Source organism: Colletotrichum higginsianum, chromosome 3 (genome assembly GCF_001672515.1).
Source record: "Colletotrichum higginsianum IMI 349063 chromosome 3, whole genome shotgun sequence".
Classification (NCBI taxonomy): Eukaryota; Fungi; Ascomycota; class Sordariomycetes; order Glomerellales; family Glomerellaceae; genus Colletotrichum; species Colletotrichum higginsianum.
In genome coordinates, this window is record NC_030956.1 from 3854510 (window position 1) to 3873120 (window position 18611).

At 56.7% G+C, this 18611-nt stretch overlaps 6 protein-coding genes across 6 annotated transcripts; 4 read left to right on the plus strand and 2 right to left on the minus strand.

The window, feature by feature from the left end:
- Window positions 1–283: 283 nt before the first annotated feature.
- Window positions 284–1492, minus strand: CH63R_04683 (COPI associated protein; the record flags this gene model as incomplete). Its single annotated transcript, XM_018299658.1, has 5 exons — window positions 284–456; window positions 527–620; window positions 691–772; window positions 928–999; window positions 1095–1492. 5 exons carry the CDS (start codon window positions 1490–1492, stop codon window positions 284–286), a joined length of 819 nt encoding a protein of 272 aa, XP_018160904.1.
- A 356-nt stretch (window positions 1493–1848) lies between these two features.
- On the plus strand, window positions 1849–4502 carry CH63R_04684 (Translation elongation factor G; the record flags this gene model as incomplete). Its single annotated transcript, XM_018299659.1, has 3 exons — window positions 1849–2031; window positions 2095–2155; window positions 2287–4502. 3 exons carry the CDS (start codon window positions 1849–1851, stop codon window positions 4500–4502), a joined length of 2460 nt encoding a protein of 819 aa, XP_018160905.1.
- A 2019-nt stretch (window positions 4503–6521) lies between these two features.
- Window positions 6522–7638, plus strand: CH63R_04685 (Tri14-like protein; the record flags this gene model as incomplete). Its single annotated transcript, XM_018299660.1, has 2 exons — window positions 6522–6706; window positions 6762–7638. The coding sequence occupies 2 exons, from the start codon at window positions 6522–6524 to the stop codon at window positions 7636–7638; spliced, it is 1062 nt and encodes a 353-aa protein (XP_018160906.1).
- A 1091-nt stretch (window positions 7639–8729) lies between these two features.
- CH63R_04686 (alpha-1,2-Mannosidase) lies at window positions 8730–10568 on the plus strand (the record flags this gene model as incomplete). Its single annotated transcript, XM_018299661.1, has 1 exon — window positions 8730–10568. The coding sequence occupies one exon, from the start codon at window positions 8730–8732 to the stop codon at window positions 10566–10568; it is 1839 nt and encodes a 612-aa protein (XP_018160907.1).
- A 1995-nt stretch (window positions 10569–12563) lies between these two features.
- On the plus strand, window positions 12564–13378 carry CH63R_04687 (Cupin; the record flags this gene model as incomplete). The annotated part of the gene is made up of 2 exons (XM_018299662.1): window positions 12564–12703; window positions 12778–13378. The coding sequence occupies 2 exons, from the start codon at window positions 12564–12566 to the stop codon at window positions 13376–13378; spliced, it is 741 nt and encodes a 246-aa protein (XP_018160908.1).
- A 430-nt stretch (window positions 13379–13808) lies between these two features.
- CH63R_04688 (Major facilitator superfamily transporter) lies at window positions 13809–15643 on the minus strand (the record flags this gene model as incomplete). Its single annotated transcript, XM_018299663.1, has 5 exons — window positions 13809–14155; window positions 14233–14416; window positions 14495–14818; window positions 14888–15364; window positions 15440–15643. 5 exons carry the CDS (start codon window positions 15641–15643, stop codon window positions 13809–13811), a joined length of 1536 nt encoding a protein of 511 aa, XP_018160909.1.
- Between the last annotated feature and the right edge of the window lie 2968 nt (window positions 15644–18611).

Here is an 18611-nt window from a genome sequence, read left to right on the forward strand (position 1 = left end):
CTTCTTGCGTTCTCTTTCCCAGTTTCCTTGGCGAAACTGAAGATCGTCTTCTGAATCGAGCTGTGCGCGATTCTTTGGTTTCCCTCTCTTCAGTATCTTGATTGTCGAAAAGAAAATCCTCAGCAAATCCGATTCAACTATGTTCGTATAACGGGTTGACTTTTATAACGGAGAAAGAATTCGTGCCCCTTCCTCCCACCAACGGTTTAAGATTGGGGAAGGCAAAAAGAAGGCATCCGAGAACGAAATTTGGTCATGTGTGGTTGAAAAAGGGGCGGCTAGCTTACACCTGCTCTGCGCCCCAGCCGCCGTCGGCCTCGCGCATGTTGGCTGGCGGCTCGATCTGGGGAACGAACTCGAGAACGACGTAGGCGACGCCGATGAGGCCGACGATGGAACCGGCAATGATCTTGAAGACGCCGTCGGAGAGGAGGATGGAGCCGATAAAGATGTAGACTGAGAGGGGAGCAATACGTTAGGATCGCCGATGGTATGCGGAGGGATGACTTGGAGAACTAAGACTTACAAACACCACGGCCGATAAAGGAGAAGAGGAAGGAGGCGTAACGAGAGACTTGGGGAGGGATCTGGAACTCTGGAACAACGTTAGAAAGGCTTTGCTGAGAGGGGCGGGCATTGTCAAGTACCGAGGAGAGCGGTGCCTAGTTGAGTGTTGGTTAGCTACGTCACTGGCAAGCAAGTATTGCAAATCTTGAGGAGAGGCTTACAGAGACCGAAGAGGATCACGTAGGCACCGACAATGATGCCCTGGCTACACAGGGAGAACAGTCAGTCTAGGCTTCTCAAATTGCCATGTTGACTTTGTGTCCGGTTCGTCGCGACGAAGGGGATTCTTGCGTCGCACAAGGAACCGTGCGCGCGGGCATGCGGACAGGGGGTCCGTCGGAGGGATTGGGCGGGACGTACAAGTTGAAGTTGAAGAATTGGGCAATGCCGCCCAGGACCATGATGGTCGCTGTGGCCAAGTTGACGATGCGGCTGATGAGAGAGACATAAGGTTAGCGGTTTGCGACTGCGCCCAGGGGGTCGAGAGAGCAGCAGGGTAGCTCTGCAGGGCTTCATGATGGACCTACAAAGTGTCGGAGAGCTCCATTTTGACGGTTGTGGGAATTGCGACGTTGGTGTTGGGATTGGTTGGAGGTTCGATGTGGGAGGTCGACAAGATGTAGTGAAAGAGAAGGAGAAGCTGACGTGGATGGAGCGGCCAGGCAGCTGGATATCGCGGGTTCGGGAGAAGACGTGTTGTGTCTTGTGTGGGTGTGAAGGAGCAAGGTGTGTGACGTCCGTAAAAAGAGGCTGGGTTGGTTGTGTCTGACTCCTGAAGCTGGTAAACCTGGCAGTAAGATACAAAGGGTTGTGTGGTGGATATCTGACCGGCCGGTACCAGTACCCGCTGGTGTATGGCTTTACACGCACAGTAGAGGTAAGCGTTTTCATCGAGCAAAGTACAGAGTACTGCCACCAGCCACATAAAGGAGACCCATCCAGCCTCTTTTCTCCAGGCACCTACCTTGGTAGGGGTGTCTCAGTGACACCGACTCCTACCCGCTCTGGCAGGCACGAGCGGGAGCACGGTGACCGCCTTCCATACCTAGTCGGACGGCATAGACAGGCCTGTGAGATTTGCAGCGTCGGTTGCGCTTAGCTGAGGCAAAGACGAGATGAGAGACCTTCTCACCAGCTTCAATTGATGGTCTGATATCAGGACGTCTACCACGTCCAAATGTTCTTATCGCTCATCCCGCCACGTCATAAAATGTGATCGAACTCACCTGATATTCTCATTCGCCACTACTTGTACAATTACGTTCGCTCCATGTCCTGGTCATGTTGGTCCTTCGAGTTTCCGTACACAGGCAGAGCCACCACATTGGCCGGCTGCCAGGGCAAGCTTTGTTCGCCGGCATTCTGAACATTCGGAGGTCTATACACACACCCCCGGTGCAAACGAAGCACCATTCTCCTATCAAGGATATCAGAAACATCGGGATCATCGCCCATGTTGATGCAGTTTGTGACCATCCACCCCAACGTGGCCTACGTTGACGAGACAGCTGACTCTATCTATCACAGGGCAAGACGACGACAACTGAGCGCATGCTGTACTACAGCGGTGTGACGCATCGTGTTGGAGGTATGTGGTGTTCATCACAACTCCCGTTCAGGCTCTTCAAGCTAGGCTCCACTTTCAAATGAACGAGATCTGTAGCCTCGGGGTGAAGAAGAGGCTGTACCAGGACCTCCCGGCTGACAACGAAAATGCAGATGTTGATGCAGGGAACACAGTGACCGACTTCCTCGACCTGGAGCGAGAGAGAGGCATCACGATTCAGTCAGCCGCCATCACTTTTAACTGGCCCCTCCCTGAAGAGTGCCCACAAGGCACACGCCCGAAGACAATCAACCTCATTGACACTCCGGGCCATCAGGACTTCAGATTCGAGGTTGACAGATGTTTACCCGTCCTCGATGGCGCTGTGTGCATCATTGACTCGGTCAAGGGCGTGGAAGCTCACACGGAAAGAGTGTGGGCTTCAGCGCACGATCACAAGATCCCCCGCATCGTTTTCGTCAACAAGCTCGACCGAGACGGCGCCTCCTTCCGCAAGTCCGTCTTGGAAATCGGCTCCCGTCTAAACGGATGGCCGCTCGTCTGTCAAATTCCTTGGTGGGACGGCGAACAGTTCGTGGGCGTCATTGACATCATTGATCGTGTTGGTTACCGATGGAAGACGGAAAAGCAAAAGACCAAGTACGAGTTTGCAGAACTAAAAGTGGTGCTCTCGGGCAATCCCTTACTTGAGGAGATAGAGAAAGCTCGCGAGCGCCTTGTTGAGGGCCTTGCTGAGTGGGATGAGGCTATTATGGACTTGTTTGCGGACGACCACAGCAAGATCACTGGGAAGATGCTCAAGGAAAGCGTCCGGAGAGCCATCCGCAGCGGCGATGGTACCGTCATCCCCGTCCTGGCGGGTGCAAGCTTCCGGCACATTGGCGTCGAACCCCTGATGGACGCCATCGTCGATTATCTCCCCAGCCCCGACGAACGTCCTGAGCTCGAGATCCGAGCAGGCCCAGCGAAGCACAACCTGGTAAAGCTCCTGGAAGGAAACACGGAAAAGAAGTCAGGAAACCACCGTATAGCTGCTGTGGCCTCAGTCTTCAAGGTCTACAACCATCCCAAAGAGGGGATTCTGAGCTTCGTGCGTGTCTACTTTGGCGAACTCCACAGGAACTCGTCTACCTGGAACACGCACAACCAGGGGGCCGAGCGGCCATTTGGCTTGTTGCAGATTTCCGCGGCCAAGACGGAAGACGTACAGCACCTTGCGACGGGTCAGATCGGCGCCATCAAGGGCTTGAAGAAGGCTCGCACGGGCGATACGATTCTCACAGCTGTAGGCCAGAGACAGATTCCGGATGCGCTCAAGCACATTCAAATTCGACCACCAGAGATTCCACCTCCAGTGGCTTTCCTCGCCATTGACCCGCATGGGCCAACTGCGGCCAAGGAGCTGGAGGTCGCACTGGAGAACGCGTCCCGAGAGGACCCCAGCTTGAGGTGGAACCGCGACGAGAAGACTGAGCAATTCGTTCTCCAGGGCATGGGCAAGCTGCATCTGGACATTGCCGTTTACAACCTGAAGCAGAACCCCAAGGTCCAGGCTGACTTTGGGCCCATCGAGGTTGACTACAAGGAGTGCATAACCTCTCCAGTCGGGCCGCATCACGTCAGCTTCGACAGGGTTGTCGCGAGCAAGTCGGGCAAGGTATCGTGTAGCGCCGTCCTTGAGCCCCTGGAAGACCACCACCGTCAAGCCGCCCTGGAGCCCACCGTAGAGCGCGACGGCAACATGATCCACGTCATCATCAACCTGCCCGAGGATGGCATCGCCAGCTTTGACCCGGAAGAAGCCCGCCAGCAGCTCATTAACGGTGTCGTCTCCGCGGTGGCCCGCGGCCCGCGTCGTGGCTCCCCTGTGCAAGGCTGTCACATCACTATTACTGTTGACGCCGAGTCCACCGAGAACCCGTCAGGCGGTCACTTCACTGGCGCCGCGTCGCGCGCCGTGCGCGAGGCCCTCCGCGAGGCGCACACCGTCCAGCGAGCCGTCGGCATCCTCGAACCCGTCATGCTGGTGCATATCAGCTGCCCCGAAGCGGCGGCGGGTATGGTGCAGCACGACATCTCCTCCGGGGCGGGCGGGCACGTGCTCGAGGTAAACGACAAGTCGGCTGAGTCGAGCTCCCGCATCGACGTGAGCAGGATCTACGCACCACCAGACCCGTATGAGACGGTGGCGTCACTTCGGGGGAAGAAGTCGTTGGCGCGGACGGTGGAGATCGTGGCCAAATTGCCGTTCAAGGAAATGCTCAACTTCGATGAGCACCTACGTGGTAAGACAGGTGGTCGGCATTCGATGACGATGGCATTCGACAGTTTCGACCGTGTCGTTGGCTCGCGAGAGAAGGCGCTGTGAGAGAAGACGGCGGTGGTGAGCCTGGATGCATGTACAACACGATAAAATCGCCCTTGTGGCCCAGAGGTGCTGAGGATGTAAGATATACGTGAAATTCCACGCTGTAAGAGATCGTGGCATGTGGTGCAATCAATCGCAAGAAGGGCGAATTATACAGAGCACACTACCAGAAGTTAGTTCGCTCCAAGCAAAGCGGCGCCTCGGGACAAGTCGTTCACCGGGATCCGCTGCCGGTCGTCTTCAAGGGAGACACGCCGGGCCGGACTAGCTTGCCCGAAGTATTGCGCTCCCGGAGCCATGCGAAATGGGTAGTCAATTTCACTAGGTACAATCATGCCTGAGGAATATTTCGCACCTAATTCTAAAACCGAACCAAACCAACTGACACAGAAAACCATTGTGTTGAAAGGAGGGATGCAGGTGGTTTCGCGAGCGGCAAAAGTCAAAAATTTGATAGCACAACCTGGTTTCGATCCAGGGACCTCTGGGTTATGAGCCCAGCGCTCTACCCCTGAGCTATTGTGCTTGGGCTGATTGGTGATCAGAATGAATCAATTGAGTAATATGTACCTCGTGTCTCAAAGCTCTGACCTCGCCCCACCTCAGCAACGACGAACACTGGTCTTTTACCTTCAGCAAACCTGACGAGTTCAGGCTTGCGGTTGCACTTGAATAAGGTCTTTGAGGCTGTTAGAGAGACCAGGCGCAATAATGTTCAAACACTTCAATAATGAGCCAGTGGAAGAATGGTCTCACTTCAACACTTCAACACGAGTTGTTTTTGAACTACCTAACCCTGAGTGGTACCCTTGGAAAACCACTGATGTTTGAGCATTTCGCTCTTTACTGCCGTGAGCTCTTCTATTCACCGAGACAGCGAGCACCAGCTTGTTTTCGTCGGTATGAACGAGGTGTTCAAGATATCGCCGACATGACTGTAAGCTGTTGCGCGACTACCAAGCTCTTCTGGAAACCAATCAATGCGTACTGGCTGGCTCATTAATAGACTTTTTTTTTTTTTGGAGCCGTTGGGGTTACTGCGGTGTGACATGACCTAGCGCGCTACTTCTGTTCTATCACGAGAATTGGGATGAACTGCCATGCTTGTTCATGCTCGTCTGATTCACTCGATCGTTCTACCAGAACGACGTCTGCCTAGGCACACCATCAAACCAGTGAAAAACAGAAGCTAGGCAGCAAGAATCTATCGAGGTGTGTGATGCTACCGAGAATGATGCCATCCCATCGGCCTTGGATGGATTTGTTTTGCTGCCAAGGACCGGGTTTTCCATGAAGAGAATACGACCTGAAAATTTTAATCCAATCATAATTATGGCGGTCAAAGATTTTAGGACAAATTGGAGTGTTAACAAAGTAAAAGTGAGACCCAGCCGCTACCGGTGGGATAATACGGCGTGTATGGCGGTTGGATTCAACTCTTTTCTGTCTGATCTCAACAACGGTCCGACGTCGACAGGAAAGAACGAGACCATCATCGTCAGGAAGCGATCTGAATATACTTACAAGCGAACAAAGACGTAAGAATACACCTCCTTAAACCACTTACTGACTTCTACTCAAGTACTGCAATCAGCGTCGGATTGTGGATGTTGTTGAGGATGAACGACGGAGATTGCATCGGGGACAGCTTCAGATTAAATCTGACATGGATCACCGAGTAAGATGGCCCTTTCCGAGATCGATTCCGAGGTATTGCGTGTCTTTACAACTTTGGCTGGGGAAAGGATGGTGTCACTGACTCACGTACAAGCTCTCGGATGCAAAATAGTTCCCCGGATGCAAAATATATGTCGACGCGGACATGAGAATGTCCACTACCTGGGATACCTGAGCCACTCTTTGTAAGAATTTCTCTCCAAGGCGTCAACATCGGCGCGCGCGGGTTACCACTACACTGGGGTCCCGGGAACATTTTCCAATAAATGCGTCGCCTTTCTTCCCTCAACATCGTGCTACCTACCTTTCCCTATCCCACCTCCCCTTCTGCCTTCACTCAAAATGATCAACACGCTCGCCCTCGCCCTGTCATCCCTGCTGGCCTTGCCAGTCAGTCTGGCTTGCCCTACCAAGCCTCACACCAACACTACTTGCCGTCCCGTCTCGGGAGACAAGACGATCTCTTCTTTCCAGCTGTACCCCGAGAATGCGGACTACGACACAAAGCGCTGCGTTGCGTATCTAAGGTCCGGCCACCAGCCCTCCACAGCGCGACGTGTAAGAAGCTAACTTTCTCACCAGCGTTCTCTACAACTCCACCGTGGCCGTCTGGGACCCTTACACGAACTCCGTCGTCGACACCATTGCCGTGCCGGGCCTGAGCTTCAACCCGACACTCCACTCCAGCGGCGTCCGCCGCGATCCGCTGGACCGCCTCTCCATCATCATCGACGCCGGCGCCGCCTTCGACACGGCCGGCCAGGACATCTCGGGCGACAATTTCCTCGTCAAGTACGACCTCGCCTCGCGTCAGGTCCTCTGGCAGCGCAACCTCACTGCCGTCACGGGCGGCGTGTACAGCGGCTTCCAGGACACTGCCCACGCTGCCGACGGCACCACCTTCGCCCTCGGCACTTTCCCCAGCAGCATCATCCGCGTCAGTGCCGACGGCGAGACCGCCGCCGCCTGGTACCTGCAGACGCCCCCTGACCACACGGTACACGGCCTCTCGGGGCTCGTCTCCTCGCCGGACGGCAAGTCGCTGCTGGTTGTGGACAACGCCGACGGTCAGCTCTACCGCTTCGACATCTCGGCCGCCGAGGGGGCGCCGGTCCGCGTCCCGCTGACCGGCGCGGAGCTCATTGGCACCGCTCTCGATGGCGTTTCCATCCCCTCGCGCTACCACGGCACCGTCATCCTGGTTTCGGACAACGCCGCGGGCACCGTGGTGCTCCGCTCGCAGGACGGCTCGTGGGACGCGGCGGAGGTGCTGGGCACAGTGCCGGCTTCGCCGCTGGCCGAGGGCGGAGCCAGTGTGACCACGGTGCAGGTTGGTGGTAGCGTTTATGCCGTGTCCGAGTGGTTCATGGACGATAAGGTCGCTGGCACGTTGGCGGGCAACCGCACGGAATGGCCGTTGGTCGATATTTCGGCTCAGATCGACGCCCTGCTGATCTGACCGCGAGGGGTCTAATACGATTGCTGATCAACAAACGGACTTAAAGGAAATTAGAGTAGAAGGGGGGAGGAGTGAATAGCTACATTACCAGTGGAAGGGGAGCTGATGACGTGAACTAATTACTATTTTCCTACTGAAAAGATAATATTGAGGGACTCGGTACTTTTGGACGGTGTGCAGGTGAACGTCCGCAACTCTTTCCCAGCTGCCAGCAAACACACATCGCGAACTGGTACACCGGCCATTGACACAAACCCTGGTTGTGTGATTGCCACCTTCTGCATTGGCTCCCTGTGCACATCTCATAGACTCTCTTGGGGGAGACGTTTGACAGTTGACAGCTGTACCTCGTGCCCCTCTCGATTGCCTGTTGGTTCAAGACTCAGAGCTGACGTCGGAGTGTTGGAGGTAGTAGGATAGCCAAGACTAACCCCAAGACTTGCTAACCAGGGGAATGGCCAATTACACACACAAACACACCGAGTAGTGGACTTTCCCTTTCCTGCCAAGGCGGCACGCTACCCAAACGGCTTTTCCTGGGCGTTGAGCTGCATCCGAGCGAGACGGGGATGGCGACTCCCCCCCCGGACGGGCGTTTTGCCCGGGGCGCTCGCTAATGCACGCCGTCGCTTGATCTTTTTTGTAACGCCGAGGTCCTGTCGCGATAGCATCCTATCATCACGACGGCACGTGCTAGTTAGCATGCAACACCGTTCGAGACCAAGCAAGAGGCCGCAATACCAAGGCGCAACACAGCGGAAGTCCATCTCAGTGCCGAGCTGGTTCCACAACTCCTGGCCTAAAAGTGAATGAAGCCAAGGCCCCAACAGCAGTCGACCGTGACGGCCGTTGCTGGGGCCGTCCTCATTCGTGTTTAGTCGTTAACTGGCTCCAAGCAAGCGCCAAGAAGCGTCATGCAAAGTTGGACGCCGGGGGGGGGGGGGGGGCATCAAAGCGCAAGACCAACAACCATAACAATAACAGGGGCACCTGCACCACCCAATCCATATCAAGCGCCGGGCCGCCCACTCACCTCACCTCACTTGGTGTCTTCTTCTCATGGAGGAAAACCGTACGCGAATAGCAAGAAGATGATGCTCCCAGGAAGACGTAAGATACCAAACGTTGTCCTCCTGGGCCTCCCCGTCTCCCTCTTCCTCCTCCTTCTCTGGCACAATGACGGTGCCCTCCCCGCAAACCCATTGTCATCGCCATGGTCATCCGCGGTGCCGCCAAAACCAATAGAGTGGATGACAGACCAGGACGAGTCGTACTTTTGGAGGACGGTCAAGGTCAACCACCCGGCGCCCCAGCCCCTCCAGCAGCTTCCCGTCGCGCCCTCTGTCCGCTTCCCGCAGGTCCAGGCTCATTTCCCACCCGAGACTAGCGCCCAGCGCCGGGTCCGCGAGGAGCGCCGGCAGGCCGTCAAACAGGCCTTTTCGAAAGCGTGGGCTTCCTACCACGAGCACGCCTGGCTCTCGGACGAGCTGATGCCCGTGTCCGGGGGCCGCCGGGACACGTTCGGGGGCTGGGCCGCGACCCTTGTCGACTCGCTCGACACGCTCTGGATCATGGACATGAAGGACGACTTCTCCGACGCTGTGGCGGCCGCCGCTACGATCGACTTCACCACGACCAATCTGGAAAAGATCAACGTCTTCGAGACCAACATCCGGTACCTTGGCGGCTTCCTGTCGGCCTTTGACCTCAGCGGCGACGTCCGCCTGCTGCGTAAAGCAGCCGAGGTCGGCGAGATGCTGTACAAGGCCTTTGACACGCCGAACCGCATGCCCGTCACCCATTGGAGGGTCGGCGACGCCGCCAAGGGTGAGCCGCAGAAGGTTGACAGCGGCGAGCTCGTCGCCGAGCTCGGGAGCCTTTCCATGGAGTTCACCCGTCTCTCGATTCTCACGGGCGATCCGAAATGGTGGGACGCGACGCAGCGCGTCATGGCCGTCTTCGAAGCGCAGCAGAACAAGACCAACCTGCCTGGGCTGTGGCCGCTCGTCGTGAATCCGGAGACGGAGGTCTTCTACGAGGGCGACGACTTCACCCTCGGCGCCATGGCCGACTCCCTCTACGAATACCTGCCCAAGATGTCCGCCCTCGTCGGCGGCCGCAGCCCCATGTACAAGGCCATGTACGAGGCCGCTATCGCCCCGGCCATCGAGCACAACCTCTTCCGCCCCATGACCCCTGGGAACGACGACATCCTCGTCGCGGGCCAGGCGCACTCCCGCGGTTCGGATACGGGAACCCGATACATCGAGCTCGACCCCCAGGGCCAGCACCTCGTTTGCTTCATGGGCGGGCTCATGGCCCTTGGCGGCAAGCTCTTCAACCGCCGGGACCAGCTCTCCCTCGCGCGCAAGCTCGTCGACGGGTGCATCTACGCCTACCGCGCCTTCCCGCACGGCATCATGCCCGAGACGTTCTACATGGTCCCCTGCCCGTCCAAGGAGACGTGCGAATGGGACGAGAGCCTGTGGAAGAAGCACGTCCGCCAGCGCGCGCAGAAGGACACAGGCGACGACGGCGGTGGAGGCGAGGGACGTTCGGCTGACGACATCATCAGCCAGGAGCGTCTCGTCAAGGGGTTCACCGCCGTGCCGGACAAGAGGTACATCCTCCGCCCCGAGGCCATTGAGAGCGTCTTCGTCATGTACCGCACCACGGCGGATGCGGTGTTACTCGAGGCCGCATGGGACATGTGGACGGCCATCGACAACGCGACGAGCACGGACCTGGCGAACACGGCGGTCCGGGATGTCACGGCCGAGGGGAAGCCGCCGCCGGCGGACTCGATGGAGTCGTTTTGGATGGGGGAGACACTGAAGTATTTCTACCTCGTCTTCAGCGAGCCGGGCCTTGTGAGTCTAGATGAGTTTGTGTTCAACACCGAGGCGCACCCCTTTAAAAGGTGGAAATAGGTTGGGAAGCTGGGCCACAACAGTTATCGATTCCCTATTCCCTGAGCGACTCTCTTCTGGAACTTGTTCTTTTGGCACGTACTGTCCCCGAGACATTTCCGGCTTGGATAGCGGCCGCCAACAACCATGCTTGTCATCGCCTTGAGTGTCTTGATCGTGGCGAGTAAATTTCGAGACATGCGGCCGGTTTAACGCTTTACCTCAGAAATGTACAGACGGAAAAAGAGAGATGATGCTCCTGTGCGGGAGAACTTGAAGTTTGCTGACGCCAAGAGGACCGGACGTTGAAGTCGGAGCGAGATGACATGTTGCTTCTGACATGGGAGCTGATGCCAAGTATTGGATTGTCAGTCTCGGCCGTAGTGAAGCCAAGGTTCCGGAAGAATCGGTGTTCCGCCCATCCTGCCTGCCACCGTCTCTCAGCACTAGTCTCCGCAAGTGGGCTGCTCCGACCCCAGCCCCACGGCACGCAACCCAGTTTCCGCTGGCAATGGATCCGCTGCTGTCGGTGTCTAATAGGCGGGGGCGTAGACAGATACGTTATTGTGTCCATCGCAGTTCGTGCAGGGGGCGGTGTGTCTCATGCGTAGGCATAGGATTTTGGTCTTCTCACGACTGGCCGGAATCATTTTGTCTCCATCGAGCTGAGGCTTCGCAATTTGGACGAGTGGGATATGCATCATGATCATGATGGATGACTGGCAACTTCCCGCGGGCTCCGCCTTACGTCAGTTCGGAAGAGAATGAATTGCTAGACGACAGCCATGTCTCTGTCATATACTCCGAGTGTCATCATCCTTGACGCGGCGAGTCTGCATAGCCCCAGTCCCAGTGACAATATTCGGGAAGCCGAATTAGGTGCCGTATGCAATAGGCGCCTCAGCCATCCAACAATGTGTTGGGGGGCGCCTCACACGTGGTTATCGTAGGCCGGGCCCGGAGTGTCGCTGATCCGCGGGGCGTAGTTCCATGGTTGGCCAAGTTGCGATCCCGTTCTCCACCGCTGGGCGACCCCTTCGTCCAACAATGTTCGTGGGGATAAACAAAGAGAGGCGTTTCTGTCCGTCGTGAAATGGGGGTGCTGTCGGTGTGTGTGTGTGTACGTGAGTGGTTGCCAGTTGGGACGAAATGAGCAGGTGCGCTTATTTGCTTCCGCCCTCCTCGGGACGTTATTTTTAGGCGACAACGTGCCAGCGGACAAGCGCTGATGGATGCACTGCCCGACAAGGGCCGGCCAGCCAGACATGGTAGGCTTTGACAAACCAAAGGGCCAATAAGGCGTCGAGCGCAAGCACATGCGCCCCACTTTGCTCGCCAGGGACCGTAGGAAACATTCATCCCTCATCCTCCTCAACCAGATCGAACGAAAACAAACGACGGCTGGGGCACCTATCACATCACCGACATCGAACCGTACCGACAGCGGCTCGTCGAGAGATTCCCCCAAAGACACCAGTGACGCAGAGCTAGTGCTGACGGGAGCTAGCCTGTCCAAGTCATCTCGGAGCACGCCTTACCCGAGGACGGGTTTTGGGCGAGCAACGTCCTGCCATGGCATTCCGCAGTGCCCGTCATCTGTCATGAAGGATGAGATGAGATGGCCGTTGCCCGCTGCTGTAGATATTCTGTCTAGCCAAATCCTCCATTCACACTCAGCCCCAGCCATTCTTGGCCAGACCGGCGCAGGCCATATGGCTTGGGTGATGGTCGACGATGGGTGCCTTGGGTTGAAGGGATCCAAAATAGACTGCACGCACATCTTCATCAACTAACGCGACATTCATCCCACCACGATGGATGCAGACCTGGAGCATATAACAGTCCCTCGAAACCCTATTTTGGCGATTCCTTCTTTCTTGCATCCCACAACACATCAAAAGACACACTGGAATTATTGTTCCGCATTTTTCCTATAGCATCTCGTCTCATCTCGCCTCCTTCCGATCCACTGGCCTCTAAGCAGTCCCTCTCAGTGACCATCATACATCATACACAATGCACTTCACCACTACCGCCGCCGCTGCCATCTTGGCCTTTGCCTCATCGGCTCTTTCTGCCCCCTACAACAGCCCTCGCACCGAGCAGACTCCCGCTCCTGCCCTGTCTCTGACCCAGCAGCTCTTCCTTGCCGACACGTGAGTTCACTTACACACACAACACTCCCTGTCCGTGCACAGACCTCTCCCACTAATACCCCACCTCCTTACAGTGCCGCGGATCGCTTCAAGCTCCTCCCTGACGACAAGCAATTCGTCTTCGACTTCAACCAGCCTCAGAATAACCCCGGAAAAGGCGGCGAGCTCATCGCCGCAAACCGCAAGACCTTCCCCGCTCTCGTGGGGACGGGCAGCGGCCTTGCTCTGGGCCGAGTGGGTCCCTGCGGGATGAACACGCTCCATGTGCACCCGCGATCCGCCGAGCTCCAGATCGTCGTCGAGGGCCGCCTCATCACCGAGATGACGCCCGAGAATGGCGTCGTGGAGGCCGCCGACGGCAAGACCCGCCGCGTCATCCGCACCGAGCTGGGCCCCTTCCAGATGACCCCCTTCTACCAGGGCTCCATCCACAGCCAGTTCAACCCGGACTGCGAGGACGCCGTCTTCATCGCGAGCTTCGCCGCCGAGGACTTTGGCACGGGCCAGGTCGCAGACAGCACTTTCGCCTTCAGCGACGACCTGATCGCCGCCGCCTTCGGCCAGAGCATTGCCGGCGAGGATATTGACCGCGTCCGCAAGGCCATCCCCGCCAGCATCGCCCTCGGCGTGGACGAGTGCTTGAAGAAGTGTAACATCAAGAAGCGCTCTCTTTGAGGGAGGTGCCGGACGGGCCGGCAGTGCATGCAGCGCTGAGTTAGCTGATGAGTTAACTGGTCTAGGGGGTATGGAATTGGGCTCTGGGTTGCATTACACCGGCGTTTGTTCTTCGGCAGGCGGGCGTTTTGGTTGGGTTGATCCATGGCGGCATGAGCACAGGAATAGGCTTATATGACGGGGTTCTTGTTCTTTTATATATTACAGACTTCGCTTTATCTTCTGTCTTCGTCCATCTTGGTGTGTAAGTCCATTCAAGTTGCCAACATTGGCGGTGAGGGGGAACTGGCCTTCATCCACCTCGGCCTTCTCAGCTACAGCGTCATTGCAAGGCGTCACCATCTTGTGCACATGCAGTTCCCGCCACGTCTTACTCGCTGGCCCGGTGACAGCATCTCGTCACGGTTGTTTGTGCGAACGCTCCAATGCTCTAGTAAATGTACCTGAATCCGGCAGCCCTCTTCTCCTGCTTCAAGTCGACGGGCAGCTTCTCGCCGCCCTCCGCCAACACCGCCGCGTCCTGCTCCGCCCTCTCTAGCTTCTTGTTCTCCCATTTGTGCAGGTACCGCAGGACGAGCGCGAGCGCGGCGACCAGCACGCAAATGGCCGTGTTGGCGCTGCCGCCCGCTATGTACTGCGGGCCCGACTGGCTGGGATACATGTAGCTGCCGTAGATGGTCGCCGTGTTGCCGATCATGTTGGCGATGGCGATGCAGGCGGACCGCTTCACTAGCGGCCGCGGGAAGGAGTTTGCTACCCAGGACACAATGATCTGATCTAGCGATACCCTTCCAGGTTAGAGGATTCTCGGGGAGGAGTAAAGCGGAAGGAGAGGGAAAGCGGAAGGGGCTTACACGCGGATATGGCGCCCATGGGCATGAGGAACATGGCAAAGTAGCGGGCCCCGATGTTGGTCGAGCCGGTGGCGATGGCGTTGCCGACGGCCGAAAGGAGAGTGAGGCCCACGATGTGGAGAGAACGGTCCTTCGTCTTTGCCGAAGACCAGGTGACGCAGAGCGAGATGAGGAAGGTCGCGGCCTGTGACGTCGTAAGCGGACCGACTCGAATCAAAGGAGGTATAGGGGAGGGGGAGAGGGGTCTCCTCGATTAACTTACCCAAGCGGGCGCGGTGAGCCAGAGCGTGTTAATCTTGCCGTACCCCAGCGTGCCGACGATGGTCGGGAAGAAGTACTGGAACGTCTGCGATATCAGACTGACGTGCTGCATTAGCACAAAGATGTATAGGCGGTAGTCGCGCACGGCCATCTTGACGCCGTCCATGATGCCCTGCTCGCCATACGTGTCGGCCTCCTGAATGTCTTCGATCAGGCGCCAGGCGGCGTACGCGCGTTCCTCGTCCGTCAGCCACTTCGTCGTGTGCGGGTAGTCGGGCAAAATCCACATGGCGACGAGCGCGAAAGCGATGGCTGCTACGCCTTCCTGTGGTCAAGACGTCAGTGATTTTGGCGATTCATTCGGCATGAGAGAAAGGGGAAGGAAAGAACGAACGATGATGAAAAGCCACCTCCACCCGGCGATGCCTAGGTCTCCCTCCAGGCCGCCAAGGATGCCGGCGCCGAGCAGACCGCCAAACATGTTGGCCAGCGCGTTGCCGGCGTACAGGTACGCGATACGGCGGGTCAGCTCGGCACGGGTGTACCACGAGCTCATGAGGAAAACGGCGCCGGGGAAGAAGGGCGCCTCGACGAAGCCGAGGAAGAAGCGGATGACGATGAGGTGAGTGAAGGATTGCGCCGCGGCATTGCAGGTCGACACGACGCCCCACATGCAACACGAGGCCGCGAGGTAGAAAGACGGCTTCACCCGCGTCAGGAGCAGGTTCGAGGGGAGCTGCATGAGGAGGTAGCCGACGAAGAAGATGGAGGTCGCGAGGTTGAAGTCGGTGCCCGTCATGCCCAGGTCTCGTTCGAGCGTTCCCTGGCGGGCCTGGGCGAGATTGGAGCGGTCGAGGAAGTTGAGAAGGTACTAAGTTTTCTGTGGTTAGGACTTGTTTTTTTTTCGCCCCGGACAAGAAAAGGGGGTAGGTCAATGCCCACTCACCATGACCACGAGAGTTGGCATGAGGCGCCGGTCTACGCGCTTCAAAAGAGTCTTGTCCAGATTCTTGTGCCAGGCCTCGTCCTGGCTTGTGAAGTGCTGCGCCCATTCCACGGGAGTTGGGTTCGAGGCCGTAGGTCTGAGGCTGCCATTGTCGCCCTTGGCGATGTTCTCGTCCTGTTCTATGCTCGGTTTGTTGGCGTCCATCTTGACGGCGCGCCCGTTTTGGAGTGTACTGGCGGAAGATATGAGACACGATGATGGTTGGAGAACAAACCTTAGAAGGTGTCCGTTCCCACGAGAACAGCTCGAGGATGCCCTCGTGTTATAAGATGATCTCGTTACCCCGTGGGGGGGGGGAGAAGGCGGGGGAGGATAATGAGGGGAAACTGCGGCATGGCTGGCTTCAAGCTTCAAAGCTTCGGGAACAGGACTACCGACGGCGGCAGCTACGGCAGTAGAGCGGCATTCTCGCCGATCTCGAGCGTGGGGTTATTGGGGTCATTCATGTCATGACAGCATCGCATGCAGGTGAGATGCAGATCCGAGCGACGTCTTGGGGCTCCAATTCGTCGACGTAACCTCGGACGGCTCTCCTCTCCACGTCGAAGACCGGCATGAATGCCGTGAGGTTCTGTCCGGAAGCCGTTCGTCCCAACCTTGGGTTTGTTTCCCTGAATGAGACGTGATCTGATGCGCGCACCAATTGGGAGATGTTGTGGCTTTGTCTGTGTTTGGTGGTACGATGTAGTCTACCCCTCAAGGCGGCGCCGGCAGAGACATCGTGCATTTTGAGTCAAGATCGCCATCTCCAACTGCCCGGCTTGGCAAGCTCGGAACTTTAAGTAGGAGCCGAGGCGTGTAAGCTTAAGCCTTCCGGATTGATGTGCATCGACCTACTCTTGCCATGTGGGTGAAGCCTCCTCCAACGGCAACGTTCGACTTGTACCTCGGTCAGCACAGCCTGGATTGAGACTCTTTTTAATGATGGGCATCTTGCGCTCACGGTGATGAGTTACCGAGTCTTATCGCGTACCTCGCTGCGCCCCTTCGCCAAGGAGGAAGCCGTGTGGTATGGCTGGCCGTCTTCTCTTTCCCACAGGAACAAGACCTATATGAAATAGTCGACATTCGTAAGGGCCAGGTCCCTCGACATGAAGAAGTGCTGTTTCCGGTGAGCAAAAGGCCCGCTGTTTTTGTCTTTCCATATTGTATTGTTCTCTTTCTTGTCACGCCGAACCAACATACGCCTCTGGACATACGCCGGCCAAGTAATAAGAGTCCATGAGAAGATGATTCTCACTGCCGCCCCAGCTGCACCGGCCTCGGCATTTCGCGTCCTGTCCAGGGCAATCACTAATCACCGAGACGAACAAGGCTAGGGACAGTCCAACACCTTCGATTGCAGGGTAAACGCGCTAGGCGTTGTTGATACTTTAACTGAGTGTTGTAGATTTAGCTGAACATTTCAAGTTTTGGAAATGGATTCGGTTTGACGGCCCATTGTACTATGGCAAACTGATAGCGGAAGGTTGGTGGCCGGTTAGGAAGACGTGTGCTGCCTGTCACAAACTAAACTGGCTGGCCCGACCGCATCGCAAGGAGTCTGACTGGAAACACGCACTTCAGATAACATGTATAATTCCACACAGTCCGCCCCCCTGAAACCGTCGCCGAAAACAGAGGGCGAAGCTTGGTTGTGTAGGACGCTCACTCGCTAGCGCCTATCTCCCTCTGATGAACCATTAGTACTGAACGTGTCTGCAGAGGTGGGAGACACGGCAACGAGAAACAACCTGCCTGATGCCACCTCGAGCCTCATTCGATTGTCACTGGCCCACGCTGTCTGACTCCCAGGGGAAGACCGCGCTACAAATCGAGCTCGTTCAACAATTCAACGATTTGAGCCGGAAATTCCCACATGAGGCAGCGTTGTCACTGCATGTCCGGTAGCCCTGCTCGCCCAGTCATGGCTTTACTTGTAAGACAACTTTTCGACTGTCGCCTTGCACCACTGTCTCTCATCTGGCTAGACGTAAGTCACGGCTGGTGATTTGAGAGCAGAGCAACCGACGATGTTCCACCCCGCACTTGTTCCTTTCAGGCCAAGGGTAAAGAAAGTCAACAGCAAGTGACTTGTCTGGTCATTTGCGGTATTAGATGTGTCGAGACAGCTTGCCGTGTAGTGTTCCGCACGGAGTAGAGCGTGCTCCATCTCATCAGACCAAGCGAGCGATGGAGTGCACATAGCCGGGGGGTGGGGGGACGGAGAATGACAGTACATACTCTTGTTTCCGAATATTGCAAGTGATCAGCAAACAACACAAGGCGTCGATCAGATGCGAGGTTGCATGCAGGAACACGAGCAGGCCCGACTAGCAGCCAGAGTCAGTTAACCTTCGCGTCCTTGACATCGCCAGGGTGGCAACTGTACTTCAACTGTTTGAGTTGCAACGATGCCTGATGACAGTTCAAGGGGGTTCGGAGAGTCTGAAGACTGCTAGCGGCCGGCCATGGGCGGATGTATGTAATCGGCCGAGTCAGGAAACGCAGCCATGCCAGCTCTGGCACAATCTTGTGCAATCCCGTTACCGCAAACTCCCTCCCTGCTCTGCCAACAGCATCCGAGGGACGGACGAGACGGACGTGGTGGCGACAAATGCCACCCCCGGACTGATTACAAGGGCACAATCAACAGATCGCCTTCGGCGATTACGTCGACACCTGACAGATCTTACCTCTGCTGTTGGCTCGTTCACCCGGGAGAGGTCGACAGATATCGAGGAGAAATTCGTTGAGAAATTTGCCTATGGACCATCGGAGAATCGGATCAATCTCTCTCCAGAGAAAACAGAAAACAGAGCACATAGCACAGAGCAGAGCACGTGGGTGTGCTAAGGAGGGGATGAGGTGGAGGATCAGGACATGAGGCTCATGCAAGACGCCCACCTCGGTCAGGGTTGAGGTGCTCCTTGCAAAGTCACCCACCCAGTGCATGACTTGTGAGACGACAGAGCTCGACGACAGGGCGCCCGCAAACGGGAAGAGATGTCCGTTTCTTCCTGGGGTGGCTTGTCTGGTTGACGTTTGGGTGTGATTGTGGGTGCGAAGTGGTGCTTGAGCTGATTCTCTCGGCTCGAAAGGGGTGGTGGCAGCTCGGGGATGGATGAAGTTA